Source organism: Desmodus rotundus, chromosome 3, assembly GCF_022682495.2.
Source record: "Desmodus rotundus isolate HL8 chromosome 3, HLdesRot8A.1, whole genome shotgun sequence".
Taxonomy (NCBI): domain Eukaryota; kingdom Metazoa; phylum Chordata; class Mammalia; order Chiroptera; family Phyllostomidae; genus Desmodus; species Desmodus rotundus.
The window spans coordinates 180,447,133-180,470,886 of NC_071389.1; the positions used below are offsets into that span (position 1 = coordinate 180,447,133).

General features: G+C 52.6%; 2 protein-coding genes across 4 annotated transcripts; both read right to left on the reverse strand.

Moving 5' to 3' along the window:
• Window positions 1-725: 725 nt before the first annotated feature.
• Window positions 726-6,582, reverse strand: GPR162 (G protein-coupled receptor 162). Of its 3 annotated transcripts, none has more exons than XM_053921859.2 (5): window positions 6,298-6,582; window positions 3,415-4,718; window positions 2,541-2,730; window positions 1,771-1,922; window positions 726-1,478 (listed from the first exon to the last, which is right to left on the reverse strand). In XM_053921859.2, exons 2-5 carry the CDS (start codon window positions 4,279-4,281, stop codon window positions 939-941), a joined length of 1,749 nt encoding a protein of 582 aa, XP_053777834.1. In that variant the 5' UTR covers window positions 4,282-4,718; window positions 6,298-6,582; the 3' UTR covers window positions 726-938. The 3 variants fall into 3 exon arrangements, with proteins under 3 accessions (XP_053777834.1, XP_053777835.1, XP_053777837.1); XM_053921860.2 differs by lacking the exon at window positions 6,298-6,582 and adding an exon at window positions 5,213-5,459; XM_053921862.1 differs by lacking the exon at window positions 6,298-6,582 and having other exon boundaries at window positions 3,804-3,881.
• Window positions 6,583-7,334: 752 nt separating this feature from the next.
• Window positions 7,335-21,774, reverse strand: CD4 (CD4 molecule). The gene is made up of 10 exons (XM_053921863.1): window positions 21,623-21,774; window positions 17,053-17,158; window positions 16,748-16,918; window positions 13,372-13,533; window positions 12,685-12,930; window positions 11,104-11,439; window positions 10,139-10,339; window positions 9,493-9,617; window positions 9,120-9,187; window positions 7,335-8,777 (listed from the first exon to the last, which is right to left on the reverse strand). Exons 2-10 carry the CDS (start codon window positions 17,099-17,101, stop codon window positions 8,747-8,749), a joined length of 1,389 nt encoding a protein of 462 aa, XP_053777838.1. The 5' UTR covers window positions 17,102-17,158; window positions 21,623-21,774; the 3' UTR covers window positions 7,335-8,746.
• Window positions 21,775-23,754: the final 1,980 nt, after the last annotated feature.

Genomic DNA, 23,754 nt, shown 5'->3' on the forward strand with positions numbered 1-23,754 from the left:
ACCCTGGGAGAGGCCTGTGTGTGAGAGAAGTCAGGAGGCAAAAAGTGGAGAAAGCCGTCTTTAAGACGAGTGGGATAGTGTGGGATGAGAAACAGACCAAAAAACAAATCACGGACAGAGGGTAACTGGCCGGAACTGGAGCGGGCCTGGGGCTTTGAAAGACTGCATGAGGAGCCTCCTCGGACCATAGCCTCCAGACCCTGAGGCCCATGGAGTGGGAGCCACTGCCACAGCTGTGTTCCCTGTTCCCCTGCACTCTTGGGGCCAGGAAAAGGAGTGTGGATGCCTCCCACATGCTCGCACACCCGCCACCCCCCACCCCCACCCCAAACTCCTGGGAAAAGAGCTTCAGAATGCAGCATGGAGGAGGGTAAACTCCAAGTCTGGGACACCAAGTCATGCCCAAACCCTTTCCTGTCCCGGTAACTGGGCCCCTACATGGATTTTGGGGAAGGAGGCATGGGGGACAGGGTCACACTCTAAAACAACCTCCACAGATCTGAACAAAGATCTTTTATGCCCTAAACCAGTGACTCCAGTGTCCCCCAGCATGAGATGCTCTTATAAGCCCGTCTCTGGGTATGTGTGCATGACTGCGTTTGCCTTTCTCTGTGGGTATTCCTGTCCACTGCCCTTGCTGTTTTGTCCTCTAAAAGCCACTCCATCCCCCAGGCCTCTGACCACATACCCTTTGCCAACACAGTAGGCACACACAGAGGTTTCTATGGTAACACTTTAGACTTTAATACATTTTCCTAGGGGTGATAGAAGGTGAGTAGGGCATCTGGTAACTTGGATGGGAGACAGCTGGGGCTCCGAGACTCCAGATACAGTGCCCATCTTCCTGGAGTCTGGAGGCAGCTGCCCTAGGCTCAGGGCCAGAAGGAGGTATTATCCAACCAGACACCCTCCTCTGAGTCCAGCAGGCCTACTTGGGCTCACAGAGTCAGCTGGGAGAACATGGGGTTACCTGGACCCCAGGATCCTCCCCAAGCTCTTGTACTCTCCTCACCTCCTGTCAGGGAGCAGCGTCTCCCCACACTTAGTCCCAAAGGAAGTCCAATGGCTCTGCTATCAGGGGACCCTAGGGAGAGTCGACGGGGTGAGAGGCCCAATGGCCTGGGCCTGCGAGGAGAAGCAGTTGGAGAAGGCAGAGGTGTCTCATCAATGAAGGTGGTGATCTCCTCCCGGAAGAAGCCAGGACCCCGTGGGGGCCCCCCACCTGACCCTAGAACCCCACCCTCCAGAAATTGTCGAAGGCTGGCTAGCCCTCCACCTTCGGCCTCCTCCTCATCCTCCTCATCCTCCAGCCTTTGTCTTGGTCCCAGGTACTCAGGAGGGTCCCCCAGGGCCCGGCTCTGGGCTGGGAGGACCCGGATGTCATCAGAGGATGACCACTTGTGCAGGAAGGAGCCCGGTGTCCGAGGAGTAGAGAAGATGTTGGTCTCATCGTGGGACAGACGGCGGGACAGAGGGACCTGGGGAGAGGAGCAAGTAGACCCAGAAGTGCTGCAGGGACAAAGGGGATAGAGGCAGGGACCAAAGTGGGGACTCTGCAAGATGGCTCCATCCCCCTTAAACTGCAAAACATCCTCTGATGGAATGCATCTGAGAGTTCTGAAAGGAAGCTTCTCTTGCCATGCCTTTCTTTTCCCTGCCCGTTATGTGCCCTGCAGGCCAGGGCTAGAGAATGGGCAGTTGGGATGGATAACAGAGACTGAAGAACAGTAATGAAGGGACTAATAGGAGGTATATTCCCTAGTCCCATACCTGTAAGTAGTGGACCCTCTCAAGAGGGGGAAAGAGCATGTGCCTCCCAGGCAGCAGCTTCACCTGGGTGGGGTCACCCGGTCCTGTGGCCCCATTGGCATCAAAGCGAACTTTGCACACTCGGCCATCTGCATAGTCATCGCAGCCCCCATCTAGGAGAGAAAAGATGCAGAGTGGTTACAGGCAAGGAATGCCCACCACTCCCCGCCCCCCTTTAAAACTTCCACTCCCTTTTTATAAAGTTCCCCGGAGAATCTTTCTCTTCCCACTACTCTGTAAGCTCCAGGAAGAAAGTCAGAGTGGTCTGTTGCATTCAATGCCGAATCCCTAGTGCGGCATTTGTACAGACATACTTATTGAAACAATTGTTACCGCCTCCCCCCCCCCAAAAAAAAACCAAAAAGGCTGTCCCTACAGCTGGGGTCCCATTCAGGAAGCTTAGCCTCCCCTTAGTTCCACTCCTTTCCTTTACGTGTGTTAGGTCTCTGGACTGTTTCTCAGGCACTCTGACCATTGGAGGCAGAGCTGGGTAATGTGGACTTCCAGAGGACAAGCAACACCCCTTGGAGGGAGCTCTCGGTGCAAAACGAAGCAGTGGGTGTATGTCCTGGCAAATGATTGGGGGAAGGGGGACCTGGAGTCAGCCCAGGGGCGACACAGGTTCTGTCCAGCAGGGGGCACTCCAGGGCAGCCTGTCCCCGCGCACACACACAAGGGCTGGTAGAAAAGGGGGCCGATGCCCAGAAAAAAAACCCGGTCACTCTTCTGACCATCGTCGCCATCCTCTTCGGACATGATAGCCACGCACTGCTCCCACACTGTGCGCACGTCGGCGCGGTAGCGCTCGCAGGACCAGATGAAGGAGGGCAGCAGCAGCGTCTGTGCCATGGAGCACCACAGCACCGCCAGCACCATCCACGGGGGAGCGGAGTCCGACTTCAGAGAGAAGAAGCTCACCACCTGGTGGGAGGGTGAGGAATGGCGCCCGGTTAGGGCCCAGAGCGCAGGGGGCCCATTTGACCCCAGATCTGTACCCTCCGTGCAGCTGGTGGACAAGAAGTCAGGAAGGGATGGCCCGGATCACATCGGATCATGACAAAAACGAAGTTGGAGGTGGAGACAGGGAAGGGACTGGCTCCGAGGAAAGTCAGGGGAGAGTACTAGAGCAGAGCCCTGGGTCCCCAGGGAGAGGAGCAGGGATACTACAGCTACCCTGAAGACAGACAAAAATTCAGGAATAGGGACCAGGTAGGGATGCAAAGAGCTGGGGTGGTGGAGTGCGCTCTCTGAGGTTTCCACCCAGGAGTGCTCGGAGACCCTGTGATATCCAGAGGGAATTAGGGAATGGAAAGTGGAGCTAAGCAACTGAGTGATAGGTCTGGGGTGCTCAAGAGTGGAGCCTCAGGACAGATGAGGGAGCTGGAGGACAGGCAGCAGGGTGAAGGATGGATGGTGGAGTTGAGTAGTGGGAACTGGAAAACAGACAATGGAGCTGGGGGTAATGGGAAGCAGAAAATGGATGACAGAGATGGGAGCCCACAGATGGAGTGGGGGTGGGTAGAGGACAGGAAGATGGAGTTGCAGGTCAGGTGATTGTGCTGGGACCTGGTTTGGGAAGAACAGGAGGAGGGACCCCAATCTCACCAAGATGGGCACCCCTGTGAGTGAGTCATAGAGAAAGACGATGGCGCTGACCAAGTTGGTGACCTGCAGGGATGTCTTGGCCGACTCGGAGCCATCCAGCGAGGACCGCCGCTTCCCTCGGGCATCTTCCACCACAATGGCTGGCACCTCAAAGGCTGGCCGTGTACCCAAACCCCCTGCCCCACTCCCCTTGGCCCCACCTCCACTCCCCGCTCTCCGGGCCTGCCGAGCCCTCCGGGGCCTGGCCCACAGTGTCTGGTAGAAGGTAATGGCCACACAGACCAGCCCCATGACAATGCCCCCAAGTAGCAAGAGGCTGAAGCAGACGCCAAAGCCAAGGCCAATCTTGGATACTATGAACTGGCAGCCTCGGGCGTAGTAGCGCTCACCGTTGTTGTGCCAGCCAATGGAGGGCAGTGTGGAGAGGATGAAGCTGACCATCCAGATGCCCATGACAGCATGCAGCGCCTGCTTCTTGGCATTGCTGAGGCGGTAGTTGACAGGCCAGCGCACCATCCACATGCGATGGTAGGAGAGTGAGGCAACTGTGAAGCAGGTGGCCAGGGCCAGTGTGTAGTAGGTGGACACAAAGACCTTGCAGATGCTCTCATTCCAGTCGTAGTCGGAGGAAGCCTGGCGCCGGAGCTGCACCACAGCGAAGGTGGTGAGGGGCACAGCCGCCATGAGTATGTGTGTGCCAGCCAGGAAGCACAGCAGCAACTCCAGGGGCTTGTGCTTCTGCTGCTTGGCAGAGATGCTGAGGATGATCCAGGCATTGGCCAGCAGGGCCAGGAGCCCACAGGCCAGCCAGGACAATGCGTTTGAGCGCAGAGAGGCCTCCTCTGGCCCCGCCCCACCCCGAGCCATCCTATCTTTGGCCCCCCACCCCCTTTGAACTCCTGGGGGTGGGGGCTAGGTCTCACCCAGGAGTCCCACTCACACACACTCCCATGATGCCCACAGTCCTTGCCTTGTAATGAGGCAGGCAGCCTCTAGGTCCACCCTACAGCTCAGCATTGCCTGACTGACTCAGCTAAGTTCACGTGTGGAGGGCAGAGGAGGAGACTGGGGGTCAGCGGAGGTGGTCCTCAGCTTCCATATTGGGTAGGACCCTTCCTGAAGTATCCCTGTAGTTGACTAGGGGGACAAGCTGGCTGCTTTCCCAACTATGAGGCTGGCTGGGGAGCTCTGGCCCCCATAATGGGTGGGACTTGCAGTTTTCTTCTTCTTCTGGTTCTTGATCAGTCGGGGGTCTTCTGGATGCCCCAAGGGGTGTGAGGTTGGGGCTCAGCCACCTGGACAAACTGCAAGGGAGAGATGTGATGTGGAAGGGGGCAGGCGAAGTAGGCTGGTCTCTACCCGGCATCTTGTGTTCCCCTTGAGACTATAAATGTGACTGATTACTGGGTTCTTGGGGTCATTCAGAACGTTCTCCTGCCTTAAATCAGATGGTCGCTCAAACACCCCACACAACTAAGAGCCATGTTTTCCAGACCTCCAGGAAAGAAGGTATTCTGACCTCCTGTCTCCTATCCCTTTTCAGTCCTTTTCCTCCCTCTGCGCTCCCGTCTTCCTTCTTCTCCCGTCCCCTGTTCAGTACTACTCAACCCCATCTTCATGCCCCAGAATCTCTCTTCAGAGCTGCTGATGGCAGAGGCACGACTTGTTTCTTCTTGAGGGTTCACAGTAAACTGGGACATGGTATTACAGCCCCTCCCCAAACTTCCAGGCTCCTGGGCCCAGGGTCTTGGTGCTCAGCCCCACTTCCCCACACTTGCGTGATTGCCATCCAGCTCACCAGGAATCTGGGAAGACGGGAGAATGGAGGCTGGGATCGAGGGGGGACTAGGGAACCTGAAGGCGGGGAAACAGCTGACATCAGAAGCATCCAGAAATGGAAAGAGGGGGGACTAGGAGGAAGGAGGAGAATTTTAGCAGAAGAGAAATAAAGAGGGGGGCAAAATGATAGTATCTGAAAATAGAAGGAAAAGCCCAGAGACCCCTGGAGAGAAGGCTTTAGAGGGAGAAGGTTGGGAAGGGGGGAGGGAGGCAGCAGAGAATGGGGAGGCAGAGAGGAGAAACTCAATGGTGAGGTGCGGACTCCCACCGGTAGACCTTGAGTCTTTCCTCCCTTGCCCCAGCACCAGTTTCCCTCTGATGGGAGAGGGAAGATAGTCCTGAATTTCCTGACACCCGAGCTTCGGGAAGCCCTGGAGTGGGGGTGGGAGGGCTAAGAGGAGAATCAGGTGCAACCCTAAACAGAGTGGAGGCAGGAGGGATGGGCATAATGGCTTTGGGGTAAATGGGAGGCAAAATGGGCACAGCAGTGGGAGGGTCTATTTCCTGAGTAAGAGCCTCAGACCCTTGCCCTCCTCAAGAGGTCCTAGTCCACCCCCAACCTTGGTCTTCCCTCTGGAGCCCAATACACCCTAGTTGCCATAGCAATGACCAGCTAGAGGGAGGTGGAGAGAATTGGCCGGGAGCGCCTCCCCCACTTTCCGCCCCCGACAACCTCGAACCCCTTCCCACCCGTCCCTACCTAGGCCCAGCCGATGGGCTCAGGAAGAAAGAGATGGGGAGTCAGAGAGGGAGGAAGGCAGGAAGGATCTGAAGGACAGAGAGAAGGGCAGAGAAAAATCAGAGGAAGGTGGGAGGGTGGATCTGGGGGACTCCAGGGCGGATACGGGGTCCAGCGCCCTTCGCCCTTCGGCGTGAAGGGGTAAGGTTAGGCAGCTCCTCCCTCGTGCCGCCCACCAGTTCTCCAGGGTAGAAACAGCAGGTGGCTGGGGAGGAGGGGCCGGTCGGAGCGGAGAGGAGGCAGCTGGAGATGGGGAGGGGGGCGAGGGGAGGAGACCTCGGGGGACTGGGCAGGGGTCGGCTTACCTCTGGCTGCGCCCAACACTGCCATGGAGACCGCACTCCCGACACGGCCCGCCTGCTCCCGCTCACCCGCCCTCCTCTTCCCTCCCCCACTCCTGGCCCTTCTCCCTCCCCTCGGTCCCAGCCTCTGCGCTCAGCCCGCCGCGTACTCCGTCTGCGTCCCCCGAGGCTCCCCGAGCCCCTGTCTCCCTGAGTCCTCCAGCCCCTGAGCCCCGCGTAGAGGGCCAGAGGAAAAGCTTTTGGGGGGAAGAGGGATGAGTGTAGGGCGGGGAACTGGACGGTGGTGACTTGCAGGAGGAGGGACAAGGAAGGCGCGGAGAGGGAGGGGGCGAGGAAGATGGAGGGGAACTGACTTCATTGGTGAAATGGTTCGTGTCCTATCCCCACCCCATCCCGTTTTCAACACGAACACAAGTTCCAAGAGGCAGCTGGTGGTGTACGGGGACTGAGGAGCTAGCTGTTCCAGGAGGAGGAAGCGTGTGTCACCGTGTGTCACTGTGTATCTGTGTGAGGGTTGTGCCTAGGATGTAGCTCAGAGGGGCAAGTGCTGCAGACTCTGGGCAGGAGGGGCTGGTGCTGAAGCCAGGTTGCTTGTGAGGTGGGGGGACACACACACCTCCTGGAATACAAACTCACACTCTTTTGGGGGATACACACAATGTACACACACATTAGTTTCTCATGGTCCTTGCCCTCCACCACACACGCACACACGTGTGGAACACAGACACTCCTATAGACTCTCCCCCTCAGTGCATCACACACGTGTGACTACAAAGTCTTAGCCTCACATGCACATGCAGGGAGGGCCCTTTGGCGGTGGGTAGGTGGGTAATCAGTCTCCAGATAATTTTTCCCTCCCCAGAGGAACCTCATCTCCTTCCTGGGGCAAACCTGGCAACTTCTGCTCTGGGTTTGACCCCACAGGTCAGAAGATTCTGGGTCCCCAGGGAAGAGTACACACACACACATCTCACCCTCTCTCCCTCTCTCTTTCTCCTTCTCTCTCTCTCACTCACACACACACACATGAAGAGCATCTTTATAGTTAGTTTATTGTGTTTTTCTGTCAGCTCAGGGAGTTAGGGATTGGAAGTGGGCAGGAATACAAAGCAAGCAATGGGGAGCTCTGGCAGCAATTGGGTGTTCTTCTTGGAAGAGGCAAGCTGGAAAGAAAAGGAAAGAGAAAGGGCACAGGGGCTGGGGAGGATGGTGAGAAAAGAATGGAAGGAGAGGTAGAGGAGGCTGGGGATTCCTGAGAGACTGGATCGACAAGAAGAGGAAGAATAGTTGTAACCTGAACTTTCCTGTAAAGGAGCATGCAGGGCAGGGGGGCTTAGGCCCAGCAGGATCGTCCTTCACCGGAGGGCCTCTCAGCTGTTCACTCTCAGGCCTGTGTCCCACCCCCTCCCCCTGGCAAAGCTCATCCTCCAGAAGGTTCTTCACAGGGTGAGTGGTGGGTCACCTGGTACTCTCTCCCACAGGGCCTGCCCTCCCAGCGGGTGCTCTCATTAGGAGAGCTGCAGGTTTTGTCCTCTGGTAATAGGATTCTGCCTCCAGCAGGTGATGAAGGAAGGATTTTAGGCAGGGAGGCTGTTCTCCATGTTTTTGACCTCCCTGAGGCAGGGCTCCTGTGCTGTTCTGCTCCTGTGAACCCTAAGGTACACACTGGGCATCTGTGACTCGCCAGCTCAGAGATCTGTGTGGTATTTGTTCCTGGTTCAGGAAACAGCAGTAGAACTAGGGGTCAGGCAGTTGGGGCCGGTCCTGACTCAGCACTTACTAGCTTTGTGACCTTGGACAATCATATGACCTCTCTGAATTCCATTTCTGGTCTATAAACTGGAGATGCTAATTGTGGTCCTGTCACCACCAACCTCATAGGATTCTTCTAAGCTTTAAATAGACAAAGCATGTCAAACTGGTTTATAAACTGAGTGTGTTGCTTGGGTGATAAGGAATTGTGTCTGTGCACAAGTGTGAGCTGTGCATGTGGGTGTGTGTCAGAATGGAATAGTGGAGCGGTCAGGAGCCTTTAGATCTGGATCTGTGCTTGACTGGGTGTGTTATCTTCGACTAGTCCCTGCCCTCTCTGGTCCCAAGCTTCTTTCCTGTGCTTCATGCTTCAGACACCCAGCCTCACATGCCAAGCCAGGTAGGGCTGGTCCTTCATGCTCCCCTGGGATCCAAGTGGGCAGTAAGGGAGAGAGTTGAGAAGAAATCATCAAAGAAGGGCTAGGGCTTGACTACATAGGGAACAAGGGAGCAGCGGTGTGAGTAAGCCTCTGGAAGAGCAGACCCGATGGCCAACTGTGGACAAAGAGAGCAAGAGACACCAGAGGCGCTGGGATCTGCTACATTCATCTGGTCCGCAGGCCCAGGAGCCCAACAGGAAGCGCAGGGTAGACGGCTGGGGAGGCTGCAAGAGGGGAGCTCTCCCAGGCCCAGAGCCTCAAATGAGATGACGTGTCTTCTGTAACCGGCTGGAGGGTGAAAGAGTGAGAGGAGCGAGGCTACTCCTCCCCATCTCCTTCCAGTTCTAGGACCTCCGTGGCTCCCAGACCCCTCTTCTCTTCCAATATGCTGATGGCCTCAGGGCCACTGCTGCCTGCCACCTCCCACCCCTTAGCCTTCTGCCTGCTGTCTACCTCTTCAGCCATCCCTTTGTACCTTTATTTCCCCTCCACCACCTCCCTTAGTCCCCATCTCCTCATTTCCACCCTTCCTCCCTCCTCATCTCCTCTTCCCTCTCTTCTTGCCCCACCTTGCCCTCCTCTTAGCCCTCCCATTCTCACCCCCACCCCGTCCTTCTCCCAGTTTCTTACTGGGGGCATTGGCAGGTCTTCTTCTCACTGAGGAGTCTCTTGATCTGAGACATCCGCTCTGCCTGGCGCTGTCCAGGAAGAAGGAGGGAAGTTGTGAGGGCCTCTGGCCTTCAGAGGGGAGGTGCCCCTTGGAAGGGAGAGTGGGGAAAGCTGGGAGGGCAGAAGCAGATACTGTGGCTGAGGCCATCTGTCCCAGAATTAACTCTGCTCCTTCCTGCCTCTCCCTCCCTGGATCTGGGACACAGCCCAGTCTGCAGTAAGGGAACTCGGTGGTGGGCAGAGAGAAACAGAGCAGAAGCAAGTCACACAGACAGGCCACCCTTGTTCCTATGTGTGTATGGGGGGAGGGGGGCGTCCGAGGAGGCTCACTCACCCTTTGGCGCCAGCACTTGACACAGCAGAAGATACAGAACCCAGTGAAAATCAGAAAGCCTGCAATCGCTCCCATCACAATGCCCAGGAGCTTTGGCCAGGCCTGGGTTAATGCTGAGGATGAAACTGCAAGAGAGAGAGAGAGAGAGGGGTGTTCAGCTCATTCCTTGGGCTGGCAGAGCAGGGCAGGGAACACTGGGCCCTCACAGGTCCTTGGGGCTGGAAGGGAAAGGCTGGGGAAGGGGTTTTAAGGTTTAGAGACTACAGGGCACCCTGGGGATCTAAGAGTAGTGGTCCAATCTGTGTGCCTTACACACATGTGCGTGCACACACACTCACGTGCATACACACAAGTGCTTGTGGTTGGGTTTGGAAAGGAGCCAGGATGGGGACTCTTGGTCAGGTGGGCCTCATTCCTGAGCTGTAGAGCTTAGGGAAGTGGGAACCTGCAAGACCACAGGTGGGGACCTAGAGCCGGGAACTCCTCACCTCCCCTACCTCATCGCTTCTGTATCCAGGCACCATCCACATAACCCTCCTCTCTCAGGGGAGTTGGGAGGCTGGGACTCTGGGTGGTCTGCATCAATCCTGCTGTGCACAGTGCTACAGCTGAGGAGGCAGGGGCTAAGGGGTTAGGCCTCACTCACCCTTGACCTTGGATTCCAGTAGAACTTTGTCATTGTCACTCAGTAGACACTGCCATACACCCCCCTCAGGGTTCAGCACCTTCACCAGCTTCTGCTGATTTAAGAACTTTGCAGACTGGTTGTTCAGCTTCCAGCTCAGCCTCAGCTTGGGGGAGCTGGGCCCCAGCACCTCACAGGTCAATTGCTCCTGGGACTCATTCACTGCAGAGGAACAAGAGCCTGAAGTTAGGAGCCTGGACCTCTGGGTTCCTGGCACCTCCATGCTCTAAGGGGAACCAGAACAGTCAAAATGACACTTTTTGTGGGTGTTTTCTTTCAGCATCTCAGGGCACATTTTCATGCAGTTCTAATAGAGAAAACACAGCTTTTGAGGTCCAGCAGTCTTGGATTCGAATCCCAGCCCCACTGCTTACTATGTGTGTCCCTGAGCAAGTTGCTTAGCAACCTGAGCCCCAGATAATTATTAAATGCACAAATATTTGTAATAGGGCCTGGCATATAGGAAGCATCAAGTATTAGACATTATTACCTGTGGAACTGTTATGATGATTTAAGGAAATAGGGAAGTGAAGAGCTCAGTGTGGGGCCTGACATTATCATCATCACTATCACATTCCAAGCAGACTGCATCCTCATTAGGGGAAGACAGACACACAGAAGTGGGGGCTTAGCCAGGGTCACAGAGGGCGGGGCTGAGGCAGAACTAGAACCCTTGTTGTCATCACATGGCCTTTGGGGATTCTCAGTGGAGCATGACCTAGGCTGGCTCAGAGGTATCAGGGAAGATATATGGATTCCAGTGTTAGTGCAAAACCAGCTCCTGAACCATTGCACCCTTCTTCAGCTCGACCAGACAACCAGGGATTAGGCAACCCTTTGGGAGCCACTTTTGGCTTAGAAGGAGCCCTGGGTCAGGCCCTTCCACCTCCCGCCCCTGCCTTCCCCTTCTCAGCCCAGCTCCTCACTTCTCATCATCACGAGGTTCACTTTCTGATGCAGTTGCCCCTGTCTGAGAAACAGGGTCAGGTTTCCAGAACCAGCATCCTTTGGTGAGGCCTTGGGCAGGCTGAAGTGGAGGGGGAGTGTCTCCTTCACCTGAATCTTCCGGTCTTGACGATTCTTCTCCACAGACACCTTCCTGTTCTCCAAGGAGAAGGTAATCCAGGACCGAAGGGAGGAAGCCCCCTCCTCCTGCCACCTCAGCTCCCCTTTCAGGTTTTCATCTTCAAAAGTGAGTGGGAATGAGAACACTACTGGCTCCCCCACTTTTGTATAGAATGTGTTAGAGACCTTCTGGAAAGCTGGAGGCAGGAAGGGAGAGAATGTAGGTTAGAAGGAGATAGAGCAATGAAGGTGTACAGGGTCGGGTAGGCAAGTGGTGGGGTAGCCATGAGGTGGGGACAGCAAAAAGATGGAAGGGGACCATATGCATCCAAACACCCAGCTTGCCATTTCAGGCCCTTAAATTCCTATCTACCTCTTCAATCTGCTCTCTCATTGCTCCACCCCCACATGTTCCCACAGCAGCGCCTCTTCCCCCTGCAAGCCCTCATAGAACAGCCCAGCCAGAGGGGGACCTCTTCTTCTTCAGGACTCCTGGAGCACACAGGGTATTTGGCCTGCATTAATTAGGTGCTTAGATAGCACCCTTGCCCTGGCTGGAGTGGCTCAGTTGGTTGGGCGTTGTCCTGTAAACAGGAACGTGGGGTTTGATTCCCAGTCATGGCACATGCCTGGGTTGTGGGTTTGGTCCCTGGTTAGGGGCAACTGATTGATGTTCCTCTCTGACATTGATGTTTCTCTGCCTCTCTCTTTCCCTCCCTTCCCCTCTCTCCAAAATCAATAAGCATGTCCTCCGTCTGGTGAGGATAAAAACAAAAGTTAGCACCTTCACAAGATAAGAGAAAAGACTTAAAAAGGGCTTACTATGTGCCAGGCACTGTTCTAAGCACCTTACATGCAATATTATTTCTCACCACTATTACAGTGAGCATCATCCCCGTTTTACAAAAACCAAGGCACAGAGAGGTTCAATAACTTGCCCAAGGTTAAGTCAGAGCCTGGATTTGAATCTGAGTCCAGACACTATTCTACCTTGTGTCACACAAGCATCTGGGGTGAGACCTGCATTCTGGGCTTTCAGTTTTCCCCACAGTGGCTAGTTCAGGATTCTAAAGGGGCAATGTAGAATTTCCTCAGGGTGGCTACTGTCCCTGAGGAAGTGGATTTGCCAATTTAGTGGGACTGGGGAGCTGAGGCAAAGGGAACAGATGTCCTTGACATTCTTCTTTTGGGGCCTCCTCCATGGGTCCTTGGGGTCCCCCACATCCTTACATCTCATGTCCCTTCCTTTCTCCAAGTCCACCAGCCTGAGGAAGAGAGAGCCCGGTGTATCCCTCATGATAGACTTCAGCTTTCGGGGAGCCTGGCCCTAGCCTCCCTCTGTCTGTAGTACCTGACCCAGCAGCAGAGCAGTCAGAGTTGAGAGAGGGCCTGTCAGCCTCTGAGGTAGGGGGCAGTCTTCAGGGGACAGGAGCAACTCTTACCCAGCACCAAGATGTTTATGTTGAACACCAGAGTCTTCTCACTGTGGGAGACAGTGCATGTCCAGAGGCCACTCTCCTGCAACCCCAGCCGGGACAGTGAGAGGCTCTTGCCCTCACGCTTCTGTTTATTCCCTGGACCTTTCCATTCCACCCAAGGGTTACTGTTAGGGGGGTTATCCAAGGTCAGGGTCAGGCTCTGCCCGGCCAGCAGGCGGATGCTGCTGTAGGTGTCCGAACTGGAAGTCACTGTAGAGGGAGAAAACCACCTGTGTCACACACACACTATCCTCATGGAGAAGGGAAGAAGCCAGGAAACCAAGAGTGTCTCCCATTACTGCTGCCCCAACATCTCTCTTCCAGCCAATGCCCAGCTGTCCACCCCAGCCCTAGGCAGGGCTTCCCTCTCTCCTCTTCTTCCCTCCTCTCCTTCTCTCTCTTCCATTGTCTGGTCCCCTGTCCCCTCCTTCCTATGGCTCCTGCCCTTCTTCTTCTCCCTCTCTAGGACTATTCCTCTCCCCACCGCCTGACCCAAGGCCTGAGGAAGGTTTGAGGAGATGTAGTGGCCAGTCTCATTTGGCTCTGGACTACTGAAGTACCATCAGCTCAGCCCCTGGTTTGGGTGGGGGGATGGGAGTGGGAGAAGGGAGATTGACTGGAGGTGTCTGCACCCAGGCCTGCTCTACTCACATCGAAACACCCACAATTCCACTACTGTCCTTAGGTTGTTCTCCACTTCACAGTTATAAGTCCCTGAGTCTGATATCTCAAGGTTACGGATGATCAGAGGATAGGATCCTTGGTCCCACAGGGATTTTTTTGAGTCGACGCGTTGGCTCAGCTTGGAGTTACCTGGGAGTAGAAATCACATGGAAGAGGTTGGGGTGTAGTGGAGACACAGTACCCCTAGAAGGCAGGGCTCACAAGTCTTCTGATATGCATTGCTAACGTCCTGCAGGATCTGCCCTCATCCTAGTCAGAGAACTCCAGACTGGCAAGGAGGTCCCATCACATTCATTTCCCTGGCCAGGACAGCATCTCACTAACCCAAAATACAGTAGCGTCGTATTTGGAGAATGCCAACTCCTACAAGCTAAATACTCTATGTATGCATCATCTCAAATAATCTGCCCAGCGATTCCAAGTAATAGGTACTGTTTTGCTTATTTTGCAGATAGGGAAACTGAGGCTCAGAGAGATTGAGTAGTTGCCCAAACTCTTACTTACACAATGTTAGCAGGAACATTAACCAGCACAATTTCTTTGGAATGTAATTTGTAATATCTACCAGAATTTCAAATGCACATACAAAACCAAATGTCCACAAAGAAAGGATAAGTAAAACAAATTATAGTTCACCCATTCAGTGGAATGCTATGATAGAATCAAGAGGAACCTCTTTATATACTGAGATGGAATAATATCTAAAAACATTATTAACTGAATAAAGCAAGATATTGTATTAAACAGGCTACCATTTGTTTAAAATGGAGGGGAAAATATCTGTCTATCTGCCTTTTATATGAACAAATATTTCTAGAAGTTAACATAAGAAAATAGTAAACTTGTTTGCCTCTGGGGAACAGGAAGTGAACACCCTTGAGACAAGTGTGGGAGGGGAGCTTTTCACTATATACCTGTTTCTACCTTTTGAATTTTGACTCCCTTAAGGGGTAGAGTGGGGTTAAAATTCAGGCCTGTTAGGTACACTATTCAGGACAGTTTCTGGAAAGTTCCTCAGGCATGGACATGTGGTCTCCTCCAGTCTGTTCTTTTTTAGTATCTAACAACCACCACCGAGGGAAGTTCTCTTAAGCTAACCATTTTCTGGGTGCAGTGGTAGCTCCAGAATTCCTGTGGAGGAGGGCTTTAGAAGCTAAATTTACATAGCAAGCACACAGCTTTTTTACTTGGATGCGCATTTACAGGGATGGGAGGAAGGCGGCACCCCCTGGGCACCACCTCTGCCTTCTCCCTACACTGGCCTTAGTGGGGGATACTGGATATCCTGTTGGCCATACGTTCTTCCTTCTCTTCACTTCCAGACATCATAGTCCCTTTCAGACTCATCCTCTCGGGAGACCTTTCCCCAAGAATGTGTAGCCCTCCCTCAACCCCAGCTCTCCCTCCTGCACTCACCCAACACCCCTTTCATCTGTCCCTTTAGTTGTTCCCACCCTACTTGCTCTTTCTTTCCCTTGGATCTACACATCGGTTTAGTTCCTCCATTTTTCTGAAATCCTGCTACATTCCTTTCACAATTTACCAAACTTCTTGAAAAAGGAGCCTTCTCTAGTTCTGCCCCATTTTTCACCCCTTTTGATTCTCTCCTCCAGATCTAAGCGCCATCCCTTTTCTTCATTTTGGACCCTTGTTCTGACATCTACACTTAGGTGTTACCCCAGACTCTGTCTTGGACCTCTTCCTCATTTCTGTAGATATTCTAAATTCTACTGCATCCCATCTCAGCTCTGCAGATGACTCCCAAGTTGATATTCTCACCTCCACCTCTCTCCTCAATTCTGGGCCCACATTTCCAGTGGCCCAAGAGATAATTTTTTCAGATTAGCCTGACATCAGTTGGTTCAAAATGAAATGTATCACCCCTCCCCTAAAACAACTCTTCCTCTTCTGGACCCATCATGGCCCACTTGCCCAGGCTGTCCCATATTTGGTGAAAGCAATCACAGGATGGTATGAAAGGTCTAAGAGTGTGGTTGAGTCTGGGATAAATTCATGGAAAAGACCAGTGTTGAACCAAGACTTAAAAGAAGTATAGGCAGTGGACTAGAGGGAAGGGGAGTAGTGAGGACATCCAGGAACAGGGAAGCTCCAGTGGGCAGGCACCTCAAAGCAGGGAGAAAACCACCTGGGGGTGGAGGTTTCTGGCTGGGAAGCTATGGGAAATGATGAGAGGGGTGACTGTCAGGCAAAAGCTTCTAGGCTTAGTCTAGTGGACTAGGGAGTGACATGTGCAGAGTATTGTTGCTTTGGAAGTCAGTGCTGCAATGGGTGAAAGAGAAATCAAAGTAGAAGAGACTGGTTAGTAGCAGAGAGAATTGCCAGGTATGTGGCCTTGGCAAATGATGGTGGTTTTCCCATGGGAACAAAGAAGATGAAACAGAAACATACTTCCAAAGGAAGGGGTGGCTTTAGTCAGTGAGGGAGAGGAAACCATGGTTTGAAGTGGGATCAGGAGAGTGACACTGCCTTTGTCAGGGACCAGGAAGTTGGGAAGGGGAGCTGCTATGCAGGAAACTCAAATCATAAAAAGAGAACAAGTATTGACACAAAAGCCTTAAGAATTTTAGAAAGGAGCCCAGGCTGGTGTGGCTCAGTGGATTGAGTGCTGGCACGTGAACCCAACGGAAAGGTCGCCAGTTCAATTTCTAGTCAGGGCACATGCCGAAGCTGGGGGCCAGGTCCAACATGCCCCCAGTTGGGGGCATGTGAAAGGCAACTAATTGGTGTACTCACATTGATGTTTCTCTCCCTCTTTTTCTCCCTCCCTTCTCCTCTCTCTGAAAGTAAATAAATAAAATCTTGAAGAAAAAAAAGACAGAGAGAAGAAGAGAAAGACCAAAGCTCTAACCCAGCTTGGCGTCTAATTGGGTACAAAAGCTCAGGGCAGGGACTTCCTCTCCCTGGGCCTCAGTTGCCTCACTAGTAAAATCAGAGTATGGAACTGGAGCCATATTTTCCAGACTGCAACCATTCATATACCTTATACATGATTTTTGGTCAAATCTACCTGTGTTATTTATGTAACATATTAAAATAAATTCACTTTTTTAAGTTAAAATGACTTCATTTTAAAAGGAAACTTTATGTTGCTGCAATAAACAGAAAGCCAGTATCACTTGACATAAACAGAAAGCAAATGTAAAAAAAAACAAAACTGAAACTAAAAACAAATTATAATTATCACTTAAAACTAACACTTGTACCTGAGTCTCTGTCAACCTGAACGCTCTGGGATCCCAGAGTTTACTGGGAGCAGAGCACTGAACCAGGGATGTTCAATCCATAATGCTTTTCTCCCTGGTGGGGAACTAGGCCACCCTACCTGTAACAAAACCTGTACTCCAGGGGGAGCGTCCCAGAATCTTGGTCCCAGAAGGATATTTCCAGTTGAACTGCAAGTTCTTCCCAGGACTTTGGCAGAGCAGCTCCACTGTGCCTCCCGCCTTAGCCAGCACCACTTCCTTCCCCTGAGTGATCCCTGGGAGCAGCAGCGCTAAGTGAAAAGAAGGAGGTCAGGCCTCAAGCCAGTCACTGCTCCACCTTGGGGGCTCATGCCCACCTCTGCATTTCTCAATCAGCCCTTCCTCCCAGGCCATCTGCACCCACACCCCAAATCTGAGCACTCACCCAGTTGCAGCAGCAGGCGCAGGTGCCTGAAAGAGATTCCCTGGTTCATTGTGCCCTTGCTGAGGCAGGCAGGGACCTGGGCCTTCCCCTGCAGAAGGGGCAGAGCCTGAGGGAAATACGAATGTTTAGGTAGTAGGCATTTATTGGACCTGGAGCATACCGGGATGATAGGCAATCTCTCCCTTCAGGAACCTGCAGCCAAGCCAGGGACGTGGAGTGTACACCTCTAAGCAGACACCCACCAGTATGTGCCACACAGTGCTGTGGCCAGGCCAGGGAAGGTCTCTGCCACCTGTAGTCAGAAAAAGGTTTATGGAGAAAGGGGCTAATTGGTAGGGACTGAGATCAGGGAGCCAAGCCAGGCCATGGAGGTCTTTGAATGCCATGCTGGAATGCTGGGACATGACCCTGGGCCATGGGGAGCCAGCAGGAGACTTTATGTAGAGAAGGACATGATTAGATTTGCAAAAGGGTTCCCTTGAGCCCTCTGTGAAAGATGAGTGTGGGGAGGCCAAGCCCAGGAGTCAGGATTGTTAACAGTCCTGACAGAGAAGATGTCTCTGACCTCTTCTAACAGTTCTGAGCTCCGGGAGTGACGGTGAGAATATGGGGAGAGAGACTGACTTTTATGGGACAGTTCTGAGGTAAGATTTCCAGGATTTGGAGCCTGATACAGTGTGAGGGGCCAAGGAGAGAAAGAGCAGAGGGTAAGGCCCTGCTCACTAGCAGATCGACCTCGTAATAACTCCTAAAAGGATATGCATGAGATGCTATTTCAGCATTTAGATGAAAGAGCAGGAGCCACTTCCTCGAGCTTAGAAGACCTTCGCTGGTTGGGGGGAGGAGGCTGCAGAAAAGTTCTGAACAGACCTTGAGGAAGGGGCAGCATTAGGTTAGAGCAGTGTGGCTCCAGGTATTCTCAAAGTGTGGCTCCAGATCTGCAGCAGCAGCATCACTTGGGCACTTGTTAGAAATGCAAATTCTCAGGCCCCATCCAAAACCTGCTGAATCAGAAACTGGGGGTGGGTCTAGCAGTCTGCGTTTTCACAAACCTCCAGGTGACTGATGCAGGCTTGAATTTAAAAACCATGAATTAGATGAAAGAAAAGAGGAGGGGCATCCCACCCCAAGGTGTACGGAGGTGGGGGGGCTGGTCCAGAGAGTTGGGAGTCAGGAGAGGGGTGCTGGGGGCTTGGTCCTACTGATGAAGTTTGGGAGAAGATTTTTTAAAAGCCCTCTCTAGTCACTCCACCTGCCTGAAAAAACAATTACCCAGCGCTTAACGTATGGTAAGGACTCGATAGAATTTTTTTTTTTTTTTTCAACCAGGGAACTAAGAAGAGAAGATGTCAGGAAGGAGGGTTCAGGAAAGGAAGGAGGCCGGTCACGAGTGCAGTTGTTTACAAGTTAACTTGGGGCAGGGAGGCCTTGGGGAGAAGGCTGGGGTAAGAGAGTCAGGTAGGGGCACTCTTACATCTGAAGGAGTTCCCACTGTTTCCCCCATCCTAGACTCACTGTCTTTGGTGAGCAGAAAGTGAAGGGGTCTCCTATAGGGTATACCTTTCCTGGGGCCCAAATTCAGCTTAAATGGTTGAGGAAACTTGGACATTCTTGACCTTTCCTCGAATGGTGGTCACTTTTTCTTCCCTACTCCATGATCCTGGGGTCTGTGCAGACGGTCCCTTCCTCCCTCCAGCTGTCTACACTGCTCCAACCCAGCCCCAGGGCTCAGCTCAGTGCAGGAGGCTATAGGTTTCCAGCTGCTGCTTGCTTTCGTGCCTTGGGCTTCCGCTGCTGCTGCCACAGAGAGCTGCCCTTTGATTCCCACATCCTCAGCCTCCTCAGATTCGCTCTGCCCCAGTACAGTACAGCCCCAGGGTGCAGCTGGGAGGTGCTCGCTGGTCCCCAAGGTCCTGGAGCCTCTCTCAATCTCCCTCTGTTTCTCTCTCTCTCCCTCCTTGTTGCTTTGCTCACATCCATGCCTTTCTGTGTCTGTGCCTCCCCACACTGACACACCCATCTTCAACTCCCTGGGTCTGTGTCTCTCTTCCTCTGTGCCGCATCTGCCACGAGGCAATTCTGGCTCTCCTGGGTTTTTTGGAGTGCCCATGCCTCTTCTCCTTTTTCATCTCTCCTCATTCCCTCTGCCACCAAGCTCTAGTTCCTTTTCTTGCCTGTGAACAGGCATCCATGCCTCTGGCAGGAATGCCGGCTTTCAACAAGCTTTGATCTGATGAGAGCCTGCAGAGCACAGCCTGGAGTTGAGGGTGCATGTGAGGGAGATGGCTGCAGGGTGGACAAAGGGAAAAGGACAGATTCGGAAAAGCACACAGAGGCCCCAAGGAAAGCAGAAGGTAGGCAGAGACCCAGAGCAGCTCATTAAAACAACAGCTACACTCCGCACAATCCATGATCACACACAAGGCCCAGGGGAGTTCAAACAAGGTGGAGGCAGAGGGAGAGATGAAGAAATTCTGAGAGGCAAGCCCCCTGCATAAGTGCACAGTCAAGCAAAAGAGAGACAGAGAACAAGGGAGCGGTGAGACCAAAATGGCAACTCGCCCCCCACACTTAGAGCCCTTGAGGTTCCTGCTGCCCTCACCCTGGCCCCCTGAGATGGGATGAGGAGCGAGGCTGGGGAGAGGAAGAGGGCACAGCCCCACCACAGCGGCAGTCTGTGGTCCCACGGGCACTTTTATCTTCCCCCCGTGGCTCCCAGGCAGCCCCCTCAAGCTCCGCCACGGGATGTGCCCTGACCACACACACCCTCTCTACTGCTTACTAGCTTCATATAACTTCCTAGATACCATGACCCCTCTAAGGGACCCTGTGGTTCGGGAGCTGCAACCTCCACCATCCTCTCCTTGGCCTCAGACGCCCACGTTGAGGGAGACGTACCCTCCCTCCTTCCCCCCCCCCCCCCAAAGGAGCAGAGCTCCACCTTAGACCCTCACAAACCCAGGCTCCCCGTCTGCTTCCTCCCAGCAGCCACCCTCATCAAGGTTATTTCATTCAACAAACACTTATTCAGTGTCTAAAACGTGCAAGGCCCTTGGTCCACCCAACTCCCTTGCGGCCACCTCACACCCATGGCCGGGTCGGAGGCCTAAGGTACTGAGAGGCTGCTGTCCAGAACCAGTGGTTGGGGGGAGTTTTTACTTCAAGGTAGACCTCGTCTATACACGTGTCCCCACACGGAAAGAGGGAAATCATCTGGGGAGTTATCTCTGGCCCGTCCTCTGGGAACTCTGTCATCTGAGGTGAAGGGCAGCCATCTTGTAAAAACGACAGAACCTAGCACAGCGCACGAAAGCGTCTGTCACAGCACAAAAAAGCGGCGATCCCCCCACCAGGTACTGCTCTCAGCCTCGCACCCTTAAATGTTTGCCCCGCAAGAGCAGGGCATTCAGGAGGAGACATGCCACCCCGAACGAAATCTTTGAGTTGCCGAGAATGGGCCGTTTCTATTTGGAGGAATGCGACTGTGCTGAGGAGGCCGCTCTCCCAGAACATCTACGAAGGAGAGGCAGAGGCCACCTTGCGTGCTGGGCCGGGTCTTAGGGAAGAAACGGCCTGAGGCTGTGGACTTGTACCAGGTACCCCATCTCGGGGTCTTACCTCCTGAGTCCCTCACGGGTGACCGACCAAGTCTGGGGCTGGGAGGGGTCTGCACGTCCTGTTCTGACCCTCTAGCCTCCTTTTCCAGAGCAGCTGAGACACCTAACGCCAACCCCCTTAGAGCCAATTTTTCCAATGACGTATTTACCTAAAAATATGTCTCTGTCACTTTTACAGCATTTCATACGTAAAGCTCAATTCCAACCGTTTTTGAGAATTTTAGCTTTTCCATTCCATTAATCATTTTAAAGCTACTTAAAGGGGAGTGCCTTTAGACATATTGTTAAAATTCTAAAAATGCACAAAAGTAGACCAAGTGTAAAAATAGGACAGATAAGCAGAAAAGACAATTAACAGAGGTTGCATCAATCACATGGCTTATAAAATGCTGTAAGTATGATTTCTGGTGTGACTTTTTAGTTATTGTGTTATTGGGAAAATTGATTTCAGGATCAATTTAGATTAGATTCCACTTCTCTTTCTCTTTTTCTTGCTTTCCTTTTTGTTTTCCCTTTTCATTTATTTTATAGGCTTCCTCCCTCCTTCATGTTTATTCCTTTTATTTCTTTCCCACTCCTTCTGTCCTCTTTTCCTTCTCTCCCTATCCTCACCTTCTCCACTCTCCATAGCTAATTGCCTTCCACCGCCTTTCTCAGTGTGAGGTGTTCTCGAGCCCCCATTTCTTTTCCAATTTTGCAATCCGAGGCAACAGCCCCCTAAAGGCATCTTCTGGTCTGGGCACCTAGCTGGGCATAGTGGGGAGAGGAGTCTGGCATAGTCTCTGGCCTCCTGAAGCTCACAGTTCCAGTGGGAGATGGCTGCTGATGAAGTGCAAGAGAAGGTGGCCAGAGCTGTGGGCAAAGAGTCTAGCACATTCCAACGCATCTGCTGCTACGTTCTCCTCCCCTTCCCAGACCTGCAGAAAGGAACAAGGTTGGATCGTCCATCTTACCTCTGGGCCTGTGTCTTTCGTCCCGTCTGTGTCTGCTCTTGCACAGGTGTGCCTGTGTTAGGGCTGGCACCTCTGCCACCAGAAGCCCACAGGGGAGAGGGCTTGTTACTCCCGCAGAGACGCACTGAATCGGAGAAACAGGAAGCCCGGCAGTGAGGTTCCTTCCTCCACACCCCAGACAGTCCCAACGTCACCAACTGGGGCTGGGGTCCCCACCCCCTGCCTGTTAAGAAAGATGTTAAAGTGAAAATACCAAAGTCAAGGGGAAAAAGTCAAAGTCAAAGCATAACCAGGCAGGAGCCCAGAGCGTCACCGGGCTTCTTGTTGCGTGGCAAGAAAAAGGGTCACTGCACTTTTTTGTTGGGCGGCAAGAAAAACATCGTGTCAGTAATACTGAAGCCCATCGTGCCTGGGCTTCAGGGAAGGAGGTGGGAGGCAAGGGCAGGGCACAGGAGAGCTGCTTGCTCCTGGGCCCTGAGGCTACTTGTTCATGAGTAGGCACCAGAGACATTGTGGACGGTCCAGTGTGGCAGAAAGGGCCTGGGTGAAAAGAAGGAAATCTGAGACACTCAGAGTGTCCAGGGACCAGACTCTGTCCCTCTGGGCCTTCGTCTCTGCCAACCTTCAGATGTTTGTCTGTAGCCCACATCTCTCAGGAGCTCCAGATGTGCATACCCATCTTCCCCTTGGACATCTCCATCTGGATGTTCACCAGACATCGCAAACTCAACCTGTTCCAAACCAAATTTACCATCTGCATACTACTACTCTCTGGTAACCTAAAAATAAAAGGCCTTTCAAAGCGAGAGGCAACAAGCATGTATTTGAGATCAGAATAGCTATTTGAAACGCATTCATTTTGACAGAAGCCCAAATAATGTTCCAATCAGGAGATAAGGATAAGGGGTATTTATAAGAAAGGGAAGGTGAAAAATTATATCAGTGGAAGGAAGGCATTTCTATTGGGGCAGACAATGTAACATAGTGATGTTTATTCTAAAGAATGCTTTTAATTTTCAGTCCAGGAGCTACCAGTCCAGTAACCTTAATATCTGCTTTCTTGTTATCCTTGCAAACAGTTCTTTGGGACACAATGTTGCTTTGGGCTTGCCCAATCCAAAGGTTATTTTGCCCTGTTTTAACATTCCAAAGGTTTGAGGCATAAGACGGGCATAGTTCCTCTGGCATAACAGCTCTGGCTCCATTTTAAGGTGGCTCCATTTAGTTCTTCCCAGCCAGTGCTGAGCCACGGGCATCTCTCAGGACAACTGGCACAAGTGCCACGATACTGGGGGCTACAGCAAGTTCTGCCACAAGAAGCGACATTGTGAGCTGGGACGCCCCGCTGCCAGCACTCAGACTGGCCCCTGCCACATGGACACAATCCACGTGCTAAGATTGGCCCCATGGCACACACACAGTCCACACACAGGGAGGCAGCAAGAAGTACCAGGCCTCAAGGCAGGACACAGGCAGCTTGGGGCTCAGGGTGTTGCACACACAAAATAAGGATTATCTGTGTTGTCAGCAATTCATCCAGAGTCAAGCTGGTCCGCACCAAGCTCCTGGTAAAGAACTGCATTGTGCTCACTGACAGCAGAGAGTACAGAGAGTGGTACAAGTCCCACTGTGCCCTGCCCCTGGGCTGCAAGAAGGGGGCCAAGCAGACTCCTGAGGAGAAAGAAAATTTAAAGAAAAAACAATCACAGATGATAATTCAGAAGACTGCCAAAATCAGCAGTTTTCTAGAGGAGCAATTCCAGTGGAGCAAGCTGCTAGCATGCATCGCTCCAAGACCAGACCAGTGTGGCTGAGCAGATGGCTCTGTGCTGGAGGGCAGGGAGCTGGAGTCCTAGCTGAGGAAAATCAAGGCCTGGAACAGCAAATAAATGCTCCTCCCCCCTACCTTAGCTTATGTAATAAAGGTGTCTAACAGTCTAAAAAATAAATTAAGTGCCTTCAGTAATTTTTTTAAAAAATATTTTTAAATTTTATTTATTTATTATTTTTTTAAAAAGATTTTCTTTAACTTTTAGACAGAGGGGAAGGGAAGGAGAAAGAGAGAGAGAGAAACATCAATGTGTGGTTGCCTCTCATGCGCCTCCTACTGGGGACCTGGCCCACAACCCAGG

Excerpts from the sequence above, each read along its gene's own strand:
- CD4 (XM_053921863.1), bottom strand. The coding sequence starts at position 17,101 with ATGAACCAGGGAATCTCTTTCAGGCACCTGCGCCTGCTGCTGCAACTG. Across the intron at positions 11,440-12,684 it reads CATAAACATCTTGGTGCTGG|CTTTCCAGAAGGTCTCTAAC; the intron begins GTAAGAGTTGCT and ends TCCTGCCTCCAG. Across the intron at positions 9,618-10,138 it reads ACTGGAATCCAAGGTCAAGG|TTTCATCCTCAGCATTAACC; the intron begins GTGAGTGAGGCC and ends TCTCTCTTGCAG.
- GPR162 (XM_053921859.2), bottom strand. The coding sequence starts at position 4,281 with ATGGCTCGGGGTGGGGCGGGGCCAGAGGAGGCCTCTCTGCGCTCAAAC. Across the intron at positions 2,731-3,414 it reads TCACAGGGGTGCCCATCTTG|GTGGTGAGCTTCTTCTCTCT; the intron begins GTGAGATTGGGG and ends CCCTCCCACCAG. Across the intron at positions 1,479-1,770 it reads AGAGGGTCCACTACTTACAG|GTCCCTCTGTCCCGCCGTCT; the intron begins GTATGGGACTAG and ends TCCTCTCCCCAG.